The sequence below is a fragment of the Mya arenaria genome, chromosome 1 (assembly GCF_026914265.1).
Source record: "Mya arenaria isolate MELC-2E11 chromosome 1, ASM2691426v1".
Lineage (NCBI taxonomy): Eukaryota > Metazoa > Mollusca > Bivalvia > Myida > Myidae > Mya > Mya arenaria.
Window position 1 is genome coordinate 16,870,784 of NC_069122.1, and position 22,680 is coordinate 16,893,463.

The 22,680-nt window shown below is 34.0% G+C and overlaps 1 protein-coding gene across 1 annotated transcript; it reads right to left on the minus strand.

The window, feature by feature from the left end:
* Positions 1–12,929: 12,929 nt before the first annotated feature.
* Positions 12,930–18,972, minus strand: LOC128237246 (uncharacterized). Its single transcript, XM_052952600.1, has 2 exons — positions 18,687–18,972; positions 12,930–15,774 (listed from the first exon to the last, which is right to left on the minus strand). The coding sequence occupies exon 2, from the start codon at positions 14,979–14,981 to the stop codon at positions 13,716–13,718; it is 1,266 nt and encodes a 421-aa protein (XP_052808560.1). The 5' UTR covers positions 14,982–15,774; positions 18,687–18,972; the 3' UTR covers positions 12,930–13,715.
* Between the last annotated feature and the right edge of the window lie 3,708 nt (positions 18,973–22,680).

Genomic DNA, 22,680 nt, shown 5'->3' on the forward strand with positions numbered 1-22,680 from the left:
ATTAAAACCATTGTATTCATATCTTAATAAAAATGCTTATTACCTGAAATAAGATATGCAATATTCATTTATTAATCGGAAATAGTACATTCATTATGGTGTTTACAACACAATGTCCCTAAATAACCAATGACGTCTTGAAAATAATTGTACCCAAAGTCCTTTTCAACGCCGTAATTAGATAACTGAACAATCCAGTTATTATGGCTACAATGCAAATACTTATTTCTTTCTAAGCTGTAATTTCAGGAACGGTCTGAGAGGTTACAATTATACGCACGTGCTAGGATAAAAGGAGAAGAATCGTGGTGTTCATGAAAACGATATCGATAAAGATCTAGAATGTGAGTAGAGTTTCACTCAAAATTTTATCTTATTGTAGTCGCTTAATAAGAATGTTAGCAATATGTTTCCATGTCAAAGTTGTAAGGAGTATTTGTATCCTCATACAACGATATTTCAGGAAGGAAAACAAACATTGAAACTTGCAAATGAAGATATTTTATTCAAATGATATATATGGAAGCTTTAATAATGTATTCAAGAAGGTAATACCTGTTAGTTGTTATTGAGTAATTGACTTGATAAATTTCTGATTCACCTTTTTGTTTACGTAACGGCCTAAAAAATACCTTTTTAATTTTTTTTTTATCAAAATACATTATTCGTCGTAAATTTGCGACGTAACGTTATATGTGGCTTTGGCGTACTTTCATATGTAGACGTCATTTCTTATGAGGCATCATTCGTAAAAATCTTTATGGGTGTAGGTGCATCACATATTTCAGTCCTTTTCGCCATTGTTTTGCACGATCAAGTGAATTGACATATAAAAATACAGGAACAATTACTAACCAGAATTTCGCACAATGATAAAAGCCAAACATACATTCAAAGTGACACACGACGCCACAGGACAATTCACACACTAGGTATAATCTTAACAAGGTGAAAATACTTTTGAGGTACATTTATCACAAGATTATTCAGACTACTTTTGCTAAGTCCAGGGCCAAGCTGGAAAAAAAATGCAATATTTGCTCCTATGCTAATTAAATATTCAAATAGCGACGTGTTGTATAATAGGATGAATCTATTTTCTAATTGAGAATCGTCAACTTATCGCAGGCAGCTTAAATTCAAGAGCTTATGAGAATATTTCGACATCAGTCATGGCTCAATTTGTCTGGATTGCCGGAATCAAGACATTGTACTTTCCTGGCGTGTTCAACATCTCTAACAGGTCTGAACAACATTTACTGTTTAAAGTGTGGTTTAAATTGGTACAGTCATCATATCTAGTTTGATAATTTCTTTTAATTTCAAATGAAACCACACAATATCATGGTCTAAATTGAATAATGTCTCAGTTTTATATCGCAGATAAATGTTGAGCCAAGAACTATAAAATATATTAAGGGAAGTCGCTTACGTTGGCAAACTATTTCATCTTATAACTCGCAGCGCATACACCACAAACGAAGAACCAAATCGCAAACGCTAGCTGCAAGCAAATTCACTGAACGCAAGGCAGATGCATCATTCAGACAGCAGATCATAATCATATGGACACGGACTATGCGAAAACACTATGATCAATTATAGCAGGTTAACTTCATATCGGGCATTTTTGTAGTCCTGCTTTTGAAACTGAAGTCCCTCTTGCAGTAATTTAACCAGGAGAATAATGAATCAATGGTGGGTTTTTTTCAAGTTCGTCTTCCAGTTTAGTCTATTGCGTCATTGCAGTTTTAAATGACTCTGTGTCATCTTCTATTGATAGTGTTTAGCGTGGTTATAATTATATAATTATAACAACCTATTCAAAGCAATTATTATTAAAGGGTGCTTTTACGAATAAACTTCCTACCATGTATACTATATTTTGTAAGATCGGCTCGTTTTCGATAAGGTGAATTACGTCTCTGCAACACCAAAACCAGTAGGATGATCCCATACTATCTCAAAGCCAGAGCATTAACTGATAAGATCAAAGCTGTTTACAGAGTGAAATCATGTTGCCTTGTCAGTTTTTAGAAATTTTATTGAGTCAAAAACATCTTGACGGGAAATGTTAAAATCCTGCTGAAATAAGCCACCAGAGACAGTAGGAACAGGTTAATTGATTGAGTGTCACTCATGCAAGGCTGTGGATGCATTGTAGTAATCTAAATGAACAGCTTTTCTAAAAAAAAAACATTATCATAGCCCAAACTGTCAATGTGGGGAAATTGAGGACACCTTCCATTTCTTCTTCACCTGACCTCTATATCATGCACAAAGGCATCACCTAAGCGACCAAGTGTCTACCATTAGGCCTATGCCACTTTAAGAACTACTTTTTGGATCGAAACACGCCACGGTCCTGATCAACTCAACGATATTCAATCACGTTCAGCTTTAAATTCGCCAAACTAAACGCTATTAATCTCCTTAAGATAAATTAGAAAACATTTGATTCTACTACTGACCTGACAACATTAACATTATTACAAAAGCTTGAAAGAGTGACAGAAGCTAGGCACAGTATAAGCTTATAAGCTTCCTTCTCAATTATATCGAGACTTATTTTGCTTTGTGCACATATCACTTGTTTACCTTTCATATATAATAACTTCAGACAATCCTTGTTTTATTGAGTATGCTCTTACTTTGTGTATTCTTATAGTGTTCCTTTGAAATAGATAATGTTTAAACTAAATGCATAACTGTTTTGTCTGTGTTCTTGTTAAATATACCATAGCTTTCTTGTCTTGTCTTGATATTTTAAAGCGAACGGTTGTTTATTAACATAATTCTTTCGTTTAACTTTTGTTATTTTTTTCAATAAGCCTCTACTTCACCCTTTGTTATTTCCTTAATTTTTAGTAATGCAAAATGTAATTTCGGTAATAATCTGATCTTCAGCTCAACTTATTTAATGTTTCACTGCAATGTACACGGCTTGTCAGTAATAATAGCATTGAAAGTGTCAGCGTCGTGCTAAAGCTTTAACCATGGTCATACATCACAAAAGCTTCAAGATACATTTGGATATCAAATATGCTGATTGTTTTGCATTTGATTCAACTGTGAATAATTTAGTTGTTTACTGTTCGATCATTCATGGCACTTTCACTCACTGATGATTGATGTTGTTTTCAAATCCTTAATAAGTTTTACGGGGAAAATATGCAATAACAAACACTTGTTTTGTATTGTATTTATTAAAAACTCATAAACCGCTAATTCTTCGTCATAGATGATAACCAGAATTTTCATGCTGTACTGCTCCCTGCTGATTGGATTTATTAAGCTAAGACCATTTCTTAATCATTTTTAGAGGTTATGATAATTCCAAAAAAACTTATTTAGTATAGGCTGTGATTTGTTTTTATTATTTGCTGGTCTCGATGTTCAACTGCAATACATGACATAGTTTAGGGGTTCGACGATAATGTGTTTCAATAATTATTGGGAACAATAAATTGTTTTGCTTGCAAATGTTTGTTATTTCCGGCCTGCCCATATCGTTGAGAAGGCGACGTTAAGATTTCAAATAGTTCATATGTGATCTTGACTGTTTTCAGACACAAAAAATGTAAGGCCTTATTTTTTTGTGTCCGAGCTCCCTGAACCCCTTGTTGATTACAGTTTTCATGTAGAATTGTATATTGCTTTAAAGGATATCATAGAGTAAAGTTTAGCTGAGATATCCTTATCCTTTGATTTTACAGTCAAAGGCGAAATAATGAAAGACCGGAAGATACGGAATTTGCATTTTGTATTTGTTAATTATGCTGTTGTTGACTCCTCTGAAGTTGTTGTGCAATTGTGCCTAATAATGTAATAGTATTCTATAGTAAACCCTCTGTAAACAGTTGAAATTTATCAGTCGTTCTTTTGATTTTCCAGCACTATCAACACATAATGAACGGTAACCTTTTTTGGCAAGACGTTTAATTTTTGTCTCTCTGATTTCAAGGTTTAAGTAACATATACCAGAAGGTATACAACCAATACATAGCGACTTTCTCGAAGATCGGACCCAACATAAAGTGTATCTGTTACACTTAAGCTAAAGCGCATACCTTTACTAAATTTAACTATTTTCGTTCAAAATAATGTTTCCGTTTTCCTATAATTGTCTCGACGTAAACCGTTTTAATTCCTGGAGAAATATTAATAAACGTTTCTTTTATTCTATTATTTTATAAGTTATAGATTAAGTGATTTGGGATTTCAACAATACAAATAAAATTAATGTTGATTGCATAAATGTTCTTCAGCATATATCTTTTATATGTTTTGGGAACAACCAATTCTTATAACAATAAAATAAGTATCTTATATGGCCAAGAGTGTAAGATAGGCTCATTCTGACCCGATCGTAGGGTGTTTTGCGGAAACGAGGTCAACCGAGTTTCCGCAAAACACCCTGCGCGAGGGTCGGGATGAACCTATCTTACATGATAGGCAATGGTAGATGTTTTTTCTCCCACCTCAGTTAAAAAAAAGAGCAAAAATGTATTTTTTGCTGGAACTTTTTTGTGCTTAGTGAAAATAATTGCGTATGAATATGCGATAATTCGTCGTTGTCATGGATATGCGCGCAGTGATTCAAATTATGTTAATAGTCAAATCGGTCTTTAAATAGTTCTAGGGAGATGGAAGCATTATTTCTTGAAAGATGCTTGAAAACTGTTATATGGTGACATTCGAAGCGAGAAATAATTAATTAGCGTTCTAAATATTGCCACAAGAAAGGGTTCCCATGATGCTACAGACGACAGTCTTTAACAAGAGAGGTAATTACAATGGGGTGACCATTATAAAGGAGTTCCATACGGGCATTTTATCTTCGACCGTGGGCAAGATATTTATTTATGCCAAGGGAGCATGATAAATTTAATATCTCGATGTTGTTAGTAACACATTTCAAGATCGTCAACTTAAGAACATATAGAGACATTTTCTGAATGGTGCAACATTTCGGTAACTTAGTTTCACCACCACCGCTTGAAACAAAGAGCTACACTTTCCTTTAGAATAGGAAAATATTTTCCCATGACAATGTTTGTTTGCAAATATATACAAACCTAAAACGCGCTGTTTTGAAGTCAACGAGACCTCGGTAAATACTTCGAAATAACGAAATAACTGACATACTAAACATGTCTTACTTAACCCAACATCTTCGACATAACCATTTACATCGAAATATCAGAGTTCAACATAGCGAATTTCGACTGTGGATGAAATATAACGTAAATGATTTCACAAGTACAAATTCTAGCATGTTATAATATATCATGAGAGTTTGTCTTTGTTGAGGAAGTGGAGGTGAACCTTTGAATTTATCATGCTCCCTTGGCATATGTCTGTCCGTCTGTCCGTCGGTGGGCAAACCTTATCCGATTGACAACTAAAGTACCCTTAAGACGAAGATCCTCAAACCTTGTAGTGGATTAGGCAATGGCCAGCAGATGACTCTTTGATTTTGAGGTCAGAAAGGCAAAAGCCACGATCGCTGTTACCTTGATCACAGGAATGCGTGTCCGATTGATGACTAGTGTATCCTTGGGCCTAAGGTCACCTTCGCGATGAACTTGTATCAAATGCTAAGTTAACATAAAATGGAGTCCTTTTCCTTATTGTGTACATTTTTATGCATTATTTTAAACAAAATGATGGAAGAACATTATCTTTTAAAATAAGCTTGTGTTCGTTAATTTGTATACGACTCTCTCCACATGGTGAGAATATGTCATAAAGCTCTCAGGGGGATTTTAATAGCAATAACACACAGATTATAAGTATCTTACATGGCCGAGAGTGTAAGTTAGGTTCATTCCGACCCGAGCGTAGGGTGTTTTACGGAAACAAGGTTTACCGAGTTTCCGCAAAACACCCTGCGCGAGGGTCGGGATGAACCTATCTTACACGAGCGGCTATGGTAAATGCTTTTTCTCCCACCTCATTTAAAGAAAATAAAGTAAAAATGTATTTTTTGCTGGAACTCTTTTGTGCTTAATTAAATAATTTAATATTTTAAAATAATTTAGTACGAATATGCGATAATTTGTGGTTGTCATGGATATTCGCGCAGTGATTCAGATTATGTAAATGGTCTGATCGGTCTTAAAATAGTTCTAAGATGAGTGAAGCATTATTTCTTGAAAGGTGCATGAAAATTGTTTTTCTGGTGACATTTGAAGCGAGAAATAATTAACTAGCGTTCTAAATATTTCCAAAAGACAAGGTTTCTATGATGCGCTACAGACGACAGTCTTCAACAAGGGAGGTAATTACAATGTGGCGACCATTAAAAAGAAGTTCCATACGGGCATTTTATCTTCGCCCGTGGGCAAGATAAGAATTTCTAGCATGATTAAATTAATGGATCTACTTATCTGAGGTGGGAGAAAAACTTTATTTTATTGAAAACAGTTAACATTCAACTCAAGAATTTATGCAAATAAAACGCTGTTGTGTTTTTAAATATAAACTTTAAAAGAATATGCAAGAAATGACACACCGGATCTCAGTAGTTATCAGAAGCCGAAGTGCTTGAGTTTTGGGTTCAGTAATCTCTTTCTTACGTCCTTTTTCGGCTGGAAAAGTATTTTTTTGCAAATAAGCTGCTATATATTCATCTTGTTTTACCTTTTATACCATCGCTTATTGCATTTCAAATATACTTTTCTGGTCAAGACAGATGGATTTTAAAATAAACCTGATCCTTTCTGGCCTCAAACTTCGAACGATTTAAATGGCTGGTATGTCGGAATGTTTGGTAATAGCTACCTGTCAAAATAGTTCAGTAACATCGGTCATAACATGGTATAGTTTTCTTGATTTGGAAATATGTTCTTGCTTTTTGATCGGTTAAAGAAATAATGAAGCGAAGGTATCTCTGGAGTTCTCTTTCGTTTTGAATAACGTGTCTTCCGGTGTGGTATTGTGCTTATTTGAGAGGTTTAAGTAAATACCATTGTTTTCCGTCATAAAATAATTAAACATACATTTATAGATACATGAATAAGCGAAATTCATTAAAACACAAGATGTTTCATCGTGATACATCAATGATGCTATTCCTTAAATAACACAATGCTATCGTATTATATAGAAAAATTCTTTAGAATGTACGCCAGACAAATCAATTTTTAATTGTATCTATAACAAAAAAATCCCAAAGTACATACAAAAATATCCTATTCAGCGGGGTAATTAGAATCCATAAATTCGCAGCAGACGGCAATATGCAATAAGCTTATTAATTTACTATTAGATGGTATTAAGCTTGTTCGAAGGAATTCCTGAAACGCCCGATGTGCTGAAAGGTTTAATCGACGGTAACATTTTTGCACTCCTGAAAAGTAATTATGTTTTGGCTGCTTTTCAATTTATTATATTAGTATGGTATAACATTTTTTGTCGCTTGCATGTTGCATACGATCCAATGTTGCGTGCTTACACTTAATGAATGGTTACGATATACAATCCACGAATCATGTGTATTCATGTTTGGCTTTAAACTAACTTACATTTAACAGTATCTTGATAATAGTCAAACGAGGATATTAAATATAACCATGCTCCTTATGTGTATTTTCCATTAAGACAATAAATACCATACTGAGTTTTCCGTTGAATTTAATATAGGATAGTTAAAACTTATTTATTTAACAACGACTGTAAAACTAGCTATTGCAACTTAATATATTAATCATCCTCGTTGGCACGATGTTGCGCGAAAGTGTGATCTTCTGTTGTGGGAACTGGAGTACTCGAAGGAAACCCACTTATCCGACTTGGTGACCACAAACCGCACTCACATGTGCCCAAGCTGGGGATCGAACCGGGGTCGCCTAGGTTAGAAGCGGGGACACTAACCACTACGCTCACCAAGTAACCCTGAATATAAGATAAACAATTGAACAATTTAACAGCACTTATTCTGTCAGATTAACAAAAGTCTAGCGCAGGATTGAACATGATGCAAACAAACAACTTGAATATGACTAAAGCGATGAGTGGATTTTGTGATACGTCTGGTTGAGGTTTCCTGTCTGAAATTAGGGATGCTGGCTTCCTTTCTGGTGCACTATTTAGTGTTTAAATGCGGGTGATATATTAAAGTTGCTAAAGTTTAGGCCATTGCCTCTTTTAATGTTACTGACGACGTGGATAACTCATCAGCCGCATACCCGTCGAAGTGACCCTCGTTTTCGATTTAAATAAGCCATCCAGCATTAGGATGTAAATATTTGTAAGTGCTCTTTAGATATCATCTTTGTGTTCATTAATATGTTTAATCTGTATTGATTAACTTATATACTTATTGAAGGGGTAACATTTTTGTATTAAACCATTATGATGTCTTTATAATGATATAATATTCTCAAGGGAGGTAATCCAACAAAATATTCAAATTTAGCATTTGGTAATTTCAAAATGAATCTTTCATTGTAACATGTTTTGTTTTAATAGTGCATTGATTAGCCTTATAATAAATAAAATATAATAATTTGAACGACTTGGCTTAGAGTCTCTTATCGATGTTGGGGTCATTAGATCAAAGGTCAATGGCGCCTGACCGGCGAAACACACAATGCACGGGATTCTTGTTCGATGCTGGTTCAGGTGCATTATAATGAATACAAGTTACAATACTATATAAGAACTATTTTAACCAAATTTTAATATAAATTAAACGGCACACTCGGAAGAAATAACAGTCAAAACGATACCATATATACGCGTACAATGACCCATAATATGTTGACAATTATTAAAACATATGCTGAATTCATTGGAAGCATAACGCGATATTGTAAATCAACTGATCACAATACAGCCTTTTGCTGAATCGCGTTACTGACGCTTTTTCCAAATCGTAGACTTCAAAGACAATATTTGATCATACAACAATATTTGTTGAATAGTTTCAGCAGGAAGTATCATAGTTTTAACACTTCTTGTGTTTTGCTACACTAAAATGCATTTTACTATATAATGAAAAGTACAGGGACAAGCCCAGTGGTCATAAATTTAAAAACAAACAAACTGACATACACCGTTAAGGGGCACCAGGCAAGGGCCCTAACGACAATGAAATAAATGAGTCACTTAAATATAATTCATAAAGTAATAAATTTATGTTTTTGCATTATGGTTGACAACGTACCAAACTATTAAGTACGCATGTTGTAAACTGCATGCGATGTACATACACGATTTAGGACAAGTCCGTGTCATGCTTATGCCTCACAACATTTCTCGTTAATTGCAAAGAAGAATACGATTGTGGAGTATAATTTTGTTTCGCTTTTCAATAATGACTACTAAGTCAGTGTTGTCAAATTTAGTTGTGCTCGTGTAAGTACGGTTCGTGTAAAACTACAATCCACTTTCGCGTTTTGTGCAATATTAAATACCAATTGCGCTATAGGATAAACGATGAGGGGGCACATAAGGATGTGTATGTGATTGATGCAGTAACTTATGATTGTACTTAAAACGTTCTGTGATTCTACCTCACCGTATCTGAATTATATATCGGAATTATTACTGGGAACATAGTTTGTGCCTGTAATTTCGTTGTATTTGATCATATTAATGATACTTCGTCCCACTTAGATCTCTGTTGCTTTTCCGTTCTATGAAGCACTTAAATGATGGAGCTGAATATTTCACATAAGGTCGATCAATACAATAATTCCGATCGCTTCCTATAGTGACGGTCCATGTTTGAGAGAGAATGTTAACATTAAATGATATTAAGCAAAACTCGCAGGCATAATTTACATCTTTTGTTATTCAAAGCACAGTGTGCTTGTTAATTTAGCGTCTATATTTCGTGTTCGATGAGAAACATTATCGGCTCTTTTGCACTGTGTCAATGGTTAAGGTATTAATGTTCATAGCAGGTCTAAAAAAGGTATCGATTTTTCAGAGCGATATACGCTAACGTTGGGCATTACTTAAACACAAAAGGTACGATTCAAATGAAACTTTGTACACGAATTGGATAATTACCTCGATGCTGTCGGCGAATATTAACACAGTATAAAACTCCTCGCATCGGTTACTTCCCTTAACAAATAACCCTACAACTGTGTAGGTAAATTATAATTGATTATATTTCAGCTATCACGAAAGTTTTTCCCCACAAAAGTCAAGTTGGCCATTAAAATAATTGTGCGGTCACACAAATATTTCCGCAGAACGAAATATCAATTCGGTATGGCCTTACTGCTTTCCTACGGCTGCATATGACACTTCCCGTTGTTAAGAGATATTAGGTCATTTACAATTCACCACATATAAGATAGCATCATGTTCATCCATACTGATTATATTCTCTTTGGTTGATTTTAAATTAGAAATTTAACAACTAAAGATTTCGTAAATGCAGGGTCTCCTCTGAAAAGAAAACTTAGTCGAATGTATACGTTCTCTTATAATCGTTTGAGTGCTTATCCAACTTTCACTTCAAACATTTTCATAAAACTTCATGCCTATCTTTTAAAAAAGACTTTTAAATGTTATCATGTCATATAAGATTTGTTTTCATAGTGTTTTGTCGTTCACGTTTGCATGATTATGTTTCACTCATGCTGTGCAGGGAAGACATATTGCATTTAGCGCTATTTCCGTCCGTCCGTCAGTCCGTCTGTCTGTCACACTTTCGTCTATGCTTAAAAACTCATAAACCCCATTAAGGATTTTCAATTAACTGAGGACAAATGTTCATCAGATGGATATGACGTTCAGAACCCACATAACAGATTCAAAGTCACCGTTAACGGTCAAAGGTTCGTATTTTATTCTTGTCTTCTCGATGTCTATTAAGCCCCTTGATGGGTTTCCATGAAACCTTGGTTACAAATTAACAACATTTACGCGGCATGCAGGATCCATATTCAATGCGTTGAGGTTAAATGCCTAGGTCGAAGTTCAAGGTAAAAATATTTTTATGGAATTTTATGAGTAAAACATTTATATTTAATCGAGACAACGATATCTCAACTTAATGTAAAGGTCAAAGTTCAAGGTAAAGTAATGTGTGCATCCTATTATGTCTGTCTCTACCACCTTTGATTTGTTAACATGATAAATTGGATTAAATATTCACCACGTCTAGACTAAGTGCAGAACTCAACTCACATTCCGGGCGTGCGGGCTCAAGGTCAAGGTCAAAAGTTAAGGAAAACGGTTTGGACCTTAGATTTTGTGTGCTTGGCGTTTCCTTGAAGGATATCACTGAGTGTTAACAATATGCATTGTTCCCCAAAATTGGTTGGGTATTTTAGAAAGTTTTAGAGCCATAAATAACTCACCATTTTTTTTGATACCACAATATTATACGAAAGCGTGTAAACGGCACAGACGAAACGGTTGAAGGTAAACACCACATCATATCGTACTATGACGCTAGTGGGTAACAATGCCTTAGCGGGTAGCCCGCTGAAGTTCACTATTTATCGTTTAGGAAATAACAATGGGGCAACATTTAATGGATTAATGGACAAAAATTGATGTCAGCACCGGAGAAATTTGAATACGATGTGACGAAATCTTTTTAAGTCTTTATATAATAATTATGTTCCTAATCTGGTGTACTTTGGCTTTTGTGCTGTTTCACCCTGTGTTTACTCCATACGGCTGTGATTAAGGGTAAAACAATTTGAAAGTGGTTTCTTATACGGATGTAAAGTTTAAATAGAGGATCTCAAATGAGTGTTTATTTTTTATCAAATTTATTGAACGAGTTCATTTAAAAGCGATGAAACGAGGCTCTGCCAAGTTTTTAAAAGAGTTTATAAAATTTGAAACGAAATAAACACGAATTAAAGATTATATTGATAACATAACTCATTTAGGGTCGAAATCTGGGCCAAAGTTCCTTCAATACACTTATATTTTCAAGTTTTTGCATTGTGTGTAATAAGGACATCCACAGGAAAGGAAATAGCTCGACACAAATAAAAAACATAAATCAGGTCTCAATTATCAACCGATTTTCAAAGGATTTACTTAAAACAACAAATAATACATATTTCAATCCATTCAAATCAAGCAAATCAATAAAAAGAGCAATGCCATAACTGCGTGACGTCATTAGTAATCACGCGAGTGTGTACATGTCATTTGGCGGTTGAAGTTTAGAAAGAACATAAGTCAGCGTCATGGTCGTTTTCAATAGTGGGAATTCGCTTTGTAGCTGGTCGATAACAGCATTGATTCTGATGGATATGCACAAGAACATTACCTCCGTAATTTGGAGCACCATAAATGTTGTTGTAAAATCCACCAGAAATGTGGGATTTGATGTAGAATCAGTGACTGTAACAGTGTGTGAACTTCAGTGTCGAGTATAGTGAGAATCGAATGCGCTATCTAGCTATCTACTTACTTGTTAAGTGATTGTACTTAAAACAGCTATTGTATACTACTTCGAATTCTTTAAATCAGCCGTTCAACCGGAATAATTATTGGAAATATTGTTAGTGCTTGTATTTGAGGTGCCTTTTATCTTGATTATGATATTTCATCCTACTTCAATAGCCATTGCATGTCCGTTATATGAGATACTAGCGTTATTGAAATTAACGTTTCTCAGAAGGCGGATCAATAAAGTTCTTTCCGGCTGAGTGTTATATTAACGATAAGGTATTTTAGAGGAAGTAAAACAAAAGGTGCACGCACATTTAACATCAATTGTAAGGCTAAGGACAGCGTATGTATTCATCAAAGGCTGAATTTTTTTATTGAAGAGAACAATTATCAATATTTTTCTACTGTTACGTATTGACGATTTTTCGTGCAAAACCGAAGACGTTGGCCTGAACTCAAACACTGAAAGGGTTTAAAAATAATACAACATAAAACTAAAAGGACTGTATTTATTTAACAAAACACTTATAAAATATATTCGGAAATATTTGGTGTAGTCCTTTGTAAAACTGCAAACAACGTACACAAATATTTTCCAACATTGCATTATGTTATATAGGCCAAGTTATAATCGATGCAAGATAATGATGTTTTGCTGGAAGTGTACGACGCAAATTATGTTCGTGTTAACGGCTGTCTAGATCAAATAATTTAGACATAGAAATGAATATGTTATTTTTATGAAACTAAGTTCTATGCAATGTTAAAGTATCAAGCTTTATGAAACTTATTTTCGTTGGCAAACATATTTAAAACAATGAAAACACACGCTAAATACGGGATAACATGCTGGACTTAAACTAGCTGAATTTTCAAATACTTTCCTAGTATTTTTTCATTCATTAAACTAGGATAATTTACTGAATGTTTAAAGTATCATCTTATTTGATTATGACTTTTTAAATGTTTAGTTTGCTTTCATTATTAAGTCCTTGTGAATTCTGTCATTTTACCCTATCAAACAATATGTAATTGCCAAGTGGTTTCTTTATAATACTAATGACAGAAAGTGTTATTTGTGAGTCTATTAAGGAGTTGTTGAATAGATACAGTTACTAAAGTTATGTGTTGAAAAATATATTGTATGCAATTAGTAAAACCATTGCAACTTTTACAAATATTGTATATGGATATGAACAATACTAGAACTGTTTTTTGCACTTAGATTCATATGGTCATTTAAAAAAAATGCTGATGCCTATTACGTATCATGTGTACGTCATGACCTCAGACACACTATTTTAAGCATAGTCTCCTTTACTGCATCACTATTAAACTGTGTGCTCGTCAAACGAAACACTTTCAGGCAGTGCTATCATTCTTTTCGTTGACGTCATTTCTATCGTTTTGCCAGAAACGTTAGATTTTGGCACTCCACCCGAAGCACCGTACTTACTCATATCGGAATCATTAAAGTCAATATCAGTTATGAGCAAATGTTTAACAGCTGTAGTTGGTGTAGTTGCTGACGCCTCTGCAGATATGTTAGACTTTGAAGACGTTTTCGATGATGAAACTTCTGGAATCTCGTCGATGAAAGTAAAAGACTGAGCGGGTGGTGAGCTTACATTTCGTTCAGGGTTTGCAATATCTGACCGTGTTGGTGGATAGTCTTTTAACGACACCGAACGAGTGAAGGGTGTATTGGGCGTATGCACATAGTCTGTAGGGGAGATAGTTTCTTCTGGTGTTGAGTCCTGTCTCATAAATGGCGATCTTTTCGGATCTTTCGCTAAAGGTGAACATGGTTGATTAAAAAAACAAACACTACCATCTGCTTGTATAGAATATGCGCGGAACTGTCGAGTATGATGATGGGTTTGTGAGCAGTTTATCCGTCCCAATGAATTTCTGTGTTGACTGTTAGCCTGGCATTGAGAATGCACATGGCAACGACATTGGCCGTTTTGTATCGTTGATTTGTCAGGCTTCACAGTTCGCGTTGACCGCGTAGGATCATGCAGAGGAACTTCGTAGAAAGCTTCGTCTTCAAATTCAGACACAAAGTCGTCGTCATTGCCATGTGTGACAGTTTCACTAAACTCGAACTGATCATCATGGTACATCGATGAAATTGTGTCATATCTGGTTGAGCTTTTCGATTTCTTACCTCTGTATCGAAGAGGAACTTTGCACTTTGATAATAAGACGATAAGTACAATAACTGAAAGGGCCAACACAGCTCCTATGCTGCTTCCAACTGAAACAGGCAGTTGCCAGTTTGTTGTTGAGGCATCCGTACATTCCCGATAATCCGTTGTATTGCTTCTGTACACAACAAGGCATACTTTATAGTATGTGTCTGCTACTAAATTACCTACTTCGTATTCACGTTCTTTTGAGTGAAGCAATGGTCCGTATTGTATATATTTGCTTGCAACCTTTTGATAATGCACCTGAAATTGCTGCACTAGAGGTATGTTTGCCGCTCTCAGTTTCCAACCCACTTGAATTGACGAGGATGTAGATGATAAAACATCAAATGTTTCCACGAAGCTGTCTTCGAACAAAGTTGACGTTTCCATGTTAATTACCATTTGTCTGCTTGCAGTGGTGTAAAGAAAATCTTAGGAAAATATCTAAAAGCGACTCTGTTATTAATCAACTTAGCTTTAACACATTCTAGGGGTTTTAATGTTATGGATGATCGTTCGATTTTCAAATTGTAGACAGTAAATTTACAAATGATGTAATTATCCTTTTCGTTGAACTATCAGGGCAAAATATTCTCCATCGTACTTTATACACAATTATTTCAAAAAGTTATTCAAGTCTAGTTCTTTGGGATATTTTTAGTTTTTAAACACATATATACGAAACTGCAATTACTTGTGACAAGCAAATTTCAGCCACGACATATTCTTCCTTTGATGTGCTGTCGTAAACTGTGTTAAATTTGAATCAAGCAAATAGGAACATTCCAAGGAAATATCAGATGTAGCGCGTAATCTTCTGTGAACTGACAACTAATATATGTTTCTGTAGTACTACAATGACGTTTTCTTTTTTCATCACTCGAATGAATTGTACATGTGGCTTTGTTTGGTTATGTTTGTACTTGCTTTCCTACGCTTTCCGACGTCTTTCGCCTCAAAATAATTAACGGTTATCCCAATTATCAGCGCCCGTTTTTAACATGTTTTTAACATGTATTGCCGAGGTTGATCTGTACTTTCTAAATGACAACAAGGGGAGGTGCGGTTATGATGTATTTTCTTTTCCGTAATTTAGAGATTTCAGGTCATCTGTAATTCACTTCAAGGAAGATATCGATAAGTCTTTCCAAACTGATAAACGAGTTGATGTCGTTTTCACTTTCCTTGCGGAAATCTGAAGATGAAAAAAGAGACAGATTGAATTTTCATTTAGAAATGAGGTCTTTGTAGTGCATGCTCTCCTCAACTATAACCTGTGAAAATGAAGAACAGCAAGGGCAGGAATATTTTGTTTATATTTAAATATAAGCGTACAGCCCATGAATTGCATTTGTTTGATATTTCTACAGGATTATAAAAAGAAACAACTGGCACAACAATTTTCAGGAATGGTAATTTTGCCTATACAAAATATTTTTGGATACGTTTCAGTTTAAAGCATAACTTAAACACAATAATTGCGAAACGTATCATATGTTTGTATATGTGTAATTATTACGTGTAATAAATCAATTGTTTACACATGAAAAAATATTCTACACATACATGTTTTACAAACGCAATACTTTGATGGACGATATCATATAACGTGTAATAAATCAGATGTATACACGTGGAAAATACGATTTAAGAAAAATTTCCTAACGACATATGCTCGATGGTTTCGTTCGCTAATGAGGAGGCTTAGTTGCAATATATGATGTGGAAACTCTTTAACTTTCATAGGTAAGAATGTACACACACATTTCTTGAGAAGTACACTTTGTCTACCAATGCTTAACTATTTCAAAATTACATTTCAATTTCAGTTAAACATAAGTGAATTGAGAAAATCGATTGACGAATACACTTTTTTGACCGATAATGATATTTCTCTCATTGCATATCTTATTTAATATAATGCTTGCTTTTAAGATAATGTAAATTCACAAGTTGAGTTAAATCGTACACGTTCTTTTTCTCCTCCTTTCATTTGCAATCATGTTGAAACACCTTATCAATATGTCGTCCTTTTCACATTCATTTATCTTGACAACCTTAAATATTTGCTTGTTTGCAAATACCTTTTTTCTCATTTTTTTAAGTATTCTTTACAAATGCGTATATTATGTCATTGTATTATCATTCTGTTTGCAAATGTATATCTGATCATTTGTTTATTTCCATATGCTTTTATCATAACATCTTTTCTTTTGTTTGTTAGCACATGCATTTATTATGCTATTTTATGTTTGTATCTCGATCAGAGGAAATAAAGAGTATATGGTTGCCTAAAGTCAACGTCCGCATTATTCATCGTATAACTAATAACAACAAGTTATTTCATTAGAGAAAAATATTCGTATCTATATAATTTGATTCCTTTCATAACTTTTGAAAGCTACACCAAATGTCCGTATTAAATTTACTTTTATTCGAGATCAGCTCGATGATTTTTGGAGGCCTCGAACGTGCCAGTAGTATTGTTTGATAAAAGATACTCGTAAATCATGATATAATTATGTTATGAATGTAAAGGGTTAATGTATTTTATTTAGATGCTTAAAAAACCCTACTACATCAAATACATTAAGATAACTTGATGTTTTTTTTTACTCCAGGAAAGGTTATAAAAGTATTACTGAAAGTTTATTCTAAAAAGAGATTTCATCATTACTTCTTCAAGGGATCATAATTGATATTTGTTTTAAATAGTGTGAAATCAATGTTTCTATATCAATATCGAATATGTTAAATACATGATAAAAATGTCGTCATAAACTTAGTTTTCTTTAAATCCATTATTATCTTTGTCAACCTAGCATGTTGGTAGAAATACCCTTATATTTCATTAGATAGGAAAATTAATATTTAAATATTTAGTACTAGAAACCACAGAATACTATCAAAGATTTTTCATCATCTAGTGTTTCATTGTTGTCGTCGTAAGCGGCGTCGTCGGAGTTCAAAAATGCAATATCGGCAATGATTCAAAACCAAAATATATCCCATTGAAATTTGATGCACATGTTGCAAGTGACATTACGCACATGTTCATTGACCTTTGACATAACACAACTCGAGCGGTGACGTCGCTCTGTACGCTTTTGCATTTTGAATTATACAGCGGTTACTTGTTTGAATAAAATATTTCATGTTTTTAGACATTTTTGTTTTAATTTCATCGTTTCAAATTAGTTTACTGCAAAACAAACACACGACACAGATATTGCTGGTTGGTATCAAAAACTTTTAATGCTTTAAATAAGTAAAAATTGTATCGCCATCTTGTCTGCCTATTTATTTGGAAGCTCATAAATAGCAATTTTGAATGATAATATGTTCATGAATAGACTAGTCTTAATATATTTGTTTCATTTTTTAAACAGCTTAACGTAAAGCTCACTTAATCTACGTTTATTTGCTTTTCATTTTATAACAAATTCCAAGGAAATGCGAGGAACATAAAGCCCCTAATTTTCCGAACTTACTATTGCCTGTTACTGATAATCAATCAAAGAAACTCTATGTTTAACTGCAATTTATAAAGGGACTTCTTTAAAATTCACAGACAATTAATGCATTGAACCGAATGTTTGTCTTAAGCTGTTTTATAAGCTTATCTGCACGTCCCAATTGTTTGGACTCAATGAGTAATATATATCTTAGACGATTGTGCCAAATCGGTTTACATCGGTTGATTAAAAACCTTAATCAAAGTCTGAAAAGATCCATAAATGCATTCATTTTTTTACATTAAAACCGTATTGTATTGGCAACTGTTTTTTTGTGTTGTGATGTTTTTCTGCTAAAACAAAAAGGCTTTTTAAACGCGACTATACGGAAAGTGAACTTCCATAGATCATATTGCAGCGTAATTGCTTTTACTCTTGGTGCTGCTATGGTATTTGCAAACGTTTTATCAAACAAAACTCATCTGCGGAAATATCATATGAATCTCGTTTACAACAAAGTCGTCACTGTTTTATGCAGAAAAGTTTTTAATTTTATTTAACACTGTAAGGCTATTTGGTTGACATATTACTCTTTAAAATAAAGAACGATGTCGAAACTGTTTGTTAAATATAAACGACAAAAAGTACTCACAATCAAATATCCACTATCAGGAAGACTTATGACGTAATTTATCCACTTAAAACGGCGTGTTTCTTTTTTTTTACAAGAACTTCTTGCAATGTAAAAAATCTAACAATAGTTCACATATATGTTGCATTTATTATGCTATATTCCTCTCACGGCCAGTCATTAACTCCTATCTTTCTCATCGTTCCAAGATACTCCACCAAATGTTTCACACCAGTCACAATCTACTCCGTATATTGACTGCTCGTGATTCGATGAAAATCTATTTTGAGTAAGGCTGATATAACAGCGCTACCACGGCGGGAAAACTCTACAGCACTTCACAAAGCGGTATTGATCTTAGTGGAATCCGCTTAGATAGAACATGCTTCCTCTTTATGAAAGTAGCAACACTGGATATTCCTGTAATATCGACAAAACATGTGCCATTCTTAATAACTTTTTGTACAATTTGAACATCAGGGATCATGCAATCTAAATTGCTTTTATGTTTGCAGCCCATCTATTGTGATAAAAAAAGGTGATGGTTTTACTTGAATTGCGGTGACATTTTGACAAATATGAATGCCATTAATTCTTTGCAGCTTGGCAAAAAAGTAGCGGTGCCTATTTGTCAGTGTCATTTCGTCCCTGATGCATGGCAAAAGACGCTTTGGTTTCGAGAGCAACCATCTAGGAAGATGTATTATAAACCACTACGTAGGCGTAATTTATACTACTCGTGTACGTAATTAACTTATCGTTACAACAGTCTTGTATTTCAGTGTGATTATGTATCTGATGCGTGGCAACATATGCGGTGGTCTCGAGAGCATCCATCTCCGACACTGCCATCTTAACCATTACTTCAGCGTCATACGTACTGCTCAATTACAAAATGTATCTAGAGTTACTCAAGTTGCAGTCTTTTTCAATGTCATTTTGTATATTTGCTGCATGGTAAAAGAGGCGATGGTTTGGAGATTACCAGTCACATAAACTGCAGTATAAACTACTACGTCGGCGTAATTCATACTGCTCAAGATGCAGTGTCTTTCTGTAAGGTAATTTTGTCACCACAGCTTGACAAAAGACGCGGTGGTCTCGAGTTCACCCATCTAAGAAGTAAGATCATAAACCACTACGTCGCGGTAATTCATACCGCACGCACACTACCCCAAGAGGCGAACATTGTACAGACATTCAAATGCCCGGACACACTTAACCTCTTTACCTTGACGTGGTCGCTTGCAAGGGGAACATTCTGGTGAGGATGGTGTCACGAAAGGCTTAGACACCGCACCACATATTTACCGGCATGTATAGATAATAAGGTTATAGGTTTCATTTCCAGACAAAGAAATTTTCTCGCGATCTGCAATAAGTACTAAGCTTAATCATGCCGGCTTGCAGTTTTACAACTTGACATACATGGCGTCATAAATGGGTTCAACAGCAGAACAAATGTTATAATCAGTCATTTAAAACATAATGTGTAGCATCTTAATGATTTAGATTGGCTAGCTAGCTCCGCCCTTGTAAATGAATGAATTATCTTTTCCACAATATGTTCTTACTTTAAATGAAATGTAGAAGGGAAGGGTTTATAATTTGTTTTTTAATTTTTAAATTTAAAAGAATGTTATATAAATTATTGAATTAATTAAAGAAATGCATTATCATATTTATCATATTGGCGGTTCCTTCTTAAATGAAATGGCATGGCATCTTCTGTTTGTAGCCATCAAATTCAATATTCTTATTGTTTTATATTCAATTGAAGCATTCTGTAGAAGTATGCTTGTAAATACTGGCAGTAAAATTGTAGAACACACAACATGAAAATTTCATTAAATAATAGTTGGTTAAAGATGCACTCTTACTCCAACATTAAATTTACCACAATTAATAATATTGTTTTATTATTCCAAAAAGGATGAATAAATGTCGAAAACAATGGTTTTAATGAAGGATCCCTTTTTTAATTTGCAAGAAATATGCATAAAACGCAGTATGTCTACCTTTTGAGATTATAGTAGATCATAGTAAATATTTCAGCATTCACCAATCATTTCAAATTTTAGCGTTTTCAGCTATTAAATACATGCTTACAATCTTGTTATCAGTAATAAATATTTTCCATAAATGCATTATTTAGTAAGTAGTCAAAGGTTTATCGGTCAATATATGTGTTTGTTATACATGTGTATGCATTGATATTGAATAAGAGTGCCAATTTAATATAACCTTGTTTTTTTATAAAACGGTATTTTTGTACTTACCGATTGGAGCATATCATTCTGTTTATATTGCTAGATAGTGTTGAGAAAGATACATAAGAATGTTAGTAATGAAGCGGCATTTTATCTCGTAAATTAATGAATTGATAGGATATCCGTCAAATCAGTTCTGCAAATAGATCAGGAGATATAATGTTTGTTTTTGTTAGGAAAATATAGATTTCGGCGAAAATATCTTACAACAACATTGTATGTTGAAAATAGGCTCATAACGTTAATTACATATTTGCTTATATAGTTGCAAAATATTCATCAAAAATGATCTCTTTTTAATTTTATTCATGTACACAGGGCAAGGACAATTTGAAAAAAATACATTGTTAATCAAACGGAGGGCTACGGGATCTGTTAAAAAGTCCATCCCGTCCACTTTGTTTAAAGGAAGTTATTGTTCGCGTTCTATGGCGGCGTTACACACATTTAGCTGAAGAAATGCACCAGCTAGGCGTCAGTGTTGTTGATCAAGAGGTAAATGTGGATGATGATATTACAAATAAATTAACCGATTTGAAGTTATGTAGCAAAGATAGCGAATTACCGTGGCCTGTCAAACGCAGAGTAAAACCAAGTTATGTGAAGGAAACACAATAAATTGGAAATAAGAAAAATGAATTTGGTTCAACTATTAGTAAGATTCATGTGGCAAACCACAAGACTGTCAGTAGATTAAACTCTATCGATTTGGGTAAGCCGAATGACCATCTGACACAAACATAACTTTCGTTCCCATGTAGCAAACAACTAGAAAATATCCGCAGAATGCCAATTCAAAGGCCTTATTTCACCACAAAAGGTTTATTGACATGGTAGCACATGAAAGCCAATTCCAGTCGAAATTTGATTTGCAAAATGAACCTCCGGAAAAGAGCAATGCCAATATCCTTTACTTCAGGGTTAAAGAGAACAATCAAGTTTCAGAAGAAAAAGCAAATCCAGTGCGGCGCATATTGACATTAATTTGGTTTGTTACACTATCAATCATATATAAAGCATATGTGACAAATATAACCACACGTTCCTTATATAGATGGTAAAGTCACGTTTATATTAATTGAAAAGAAGTCATTTTGATAGAAGTTATATACTGAAAACATTTCCATTGTTGAAGAAACAGAACTTACAATAAACGGACATTATAACCACTTTAAGCATTAAGAAGGTATACAAAATGGTCCACATTTCAAATAATTATAACAAACTTCAAATAATTAATCTGTTTGTCGAACACCAGTTATTACTTTTACAAGGTGTTTCGAAACCCATGGAGGTGTAGGTGCCGATGATTTGATGTCAAGGGTGATTGTTGTTTCTGACGACCAGTCGTTTGGAGCTGATGTATTACCAAATACTGCGGAAATGATAAAAAACGGTCAAAAGTTATGGTATTTAAGAACTGATTTTAACTATTTTATTTTTTAACAACGATTATGTAACTACATGTTTTTTGGGAAATATTTGGTGGCACATGTAGTTTAAAGGCTGTAACAGTGACCATGAACCGCCATTTGTACGAGCTGCTCACCATCAGGTAAAAGAAAAAGGTCAAGGCTTTAAATTTATATACAAGACTATAACAACTCAAAACAACTATTTAGTGTCATTCACACACAATTGTAAATGTACCAACCGATAAATGACATCCGTATTGTCTACAATGGTTTGAAACAGTACAGACGCTTTACAAAAAACAAATTGACGTCATTAGAAAATGACCTTTT

Coding starts and splice junctions, on each gene's coding strand:
- LOC128237246 (XM_052952600.1), bottom strand. CDS start 14,981: ATGGTAATTAACATGGAAACGTCAACTTTGTTCGAAGACAGCTTCGTG.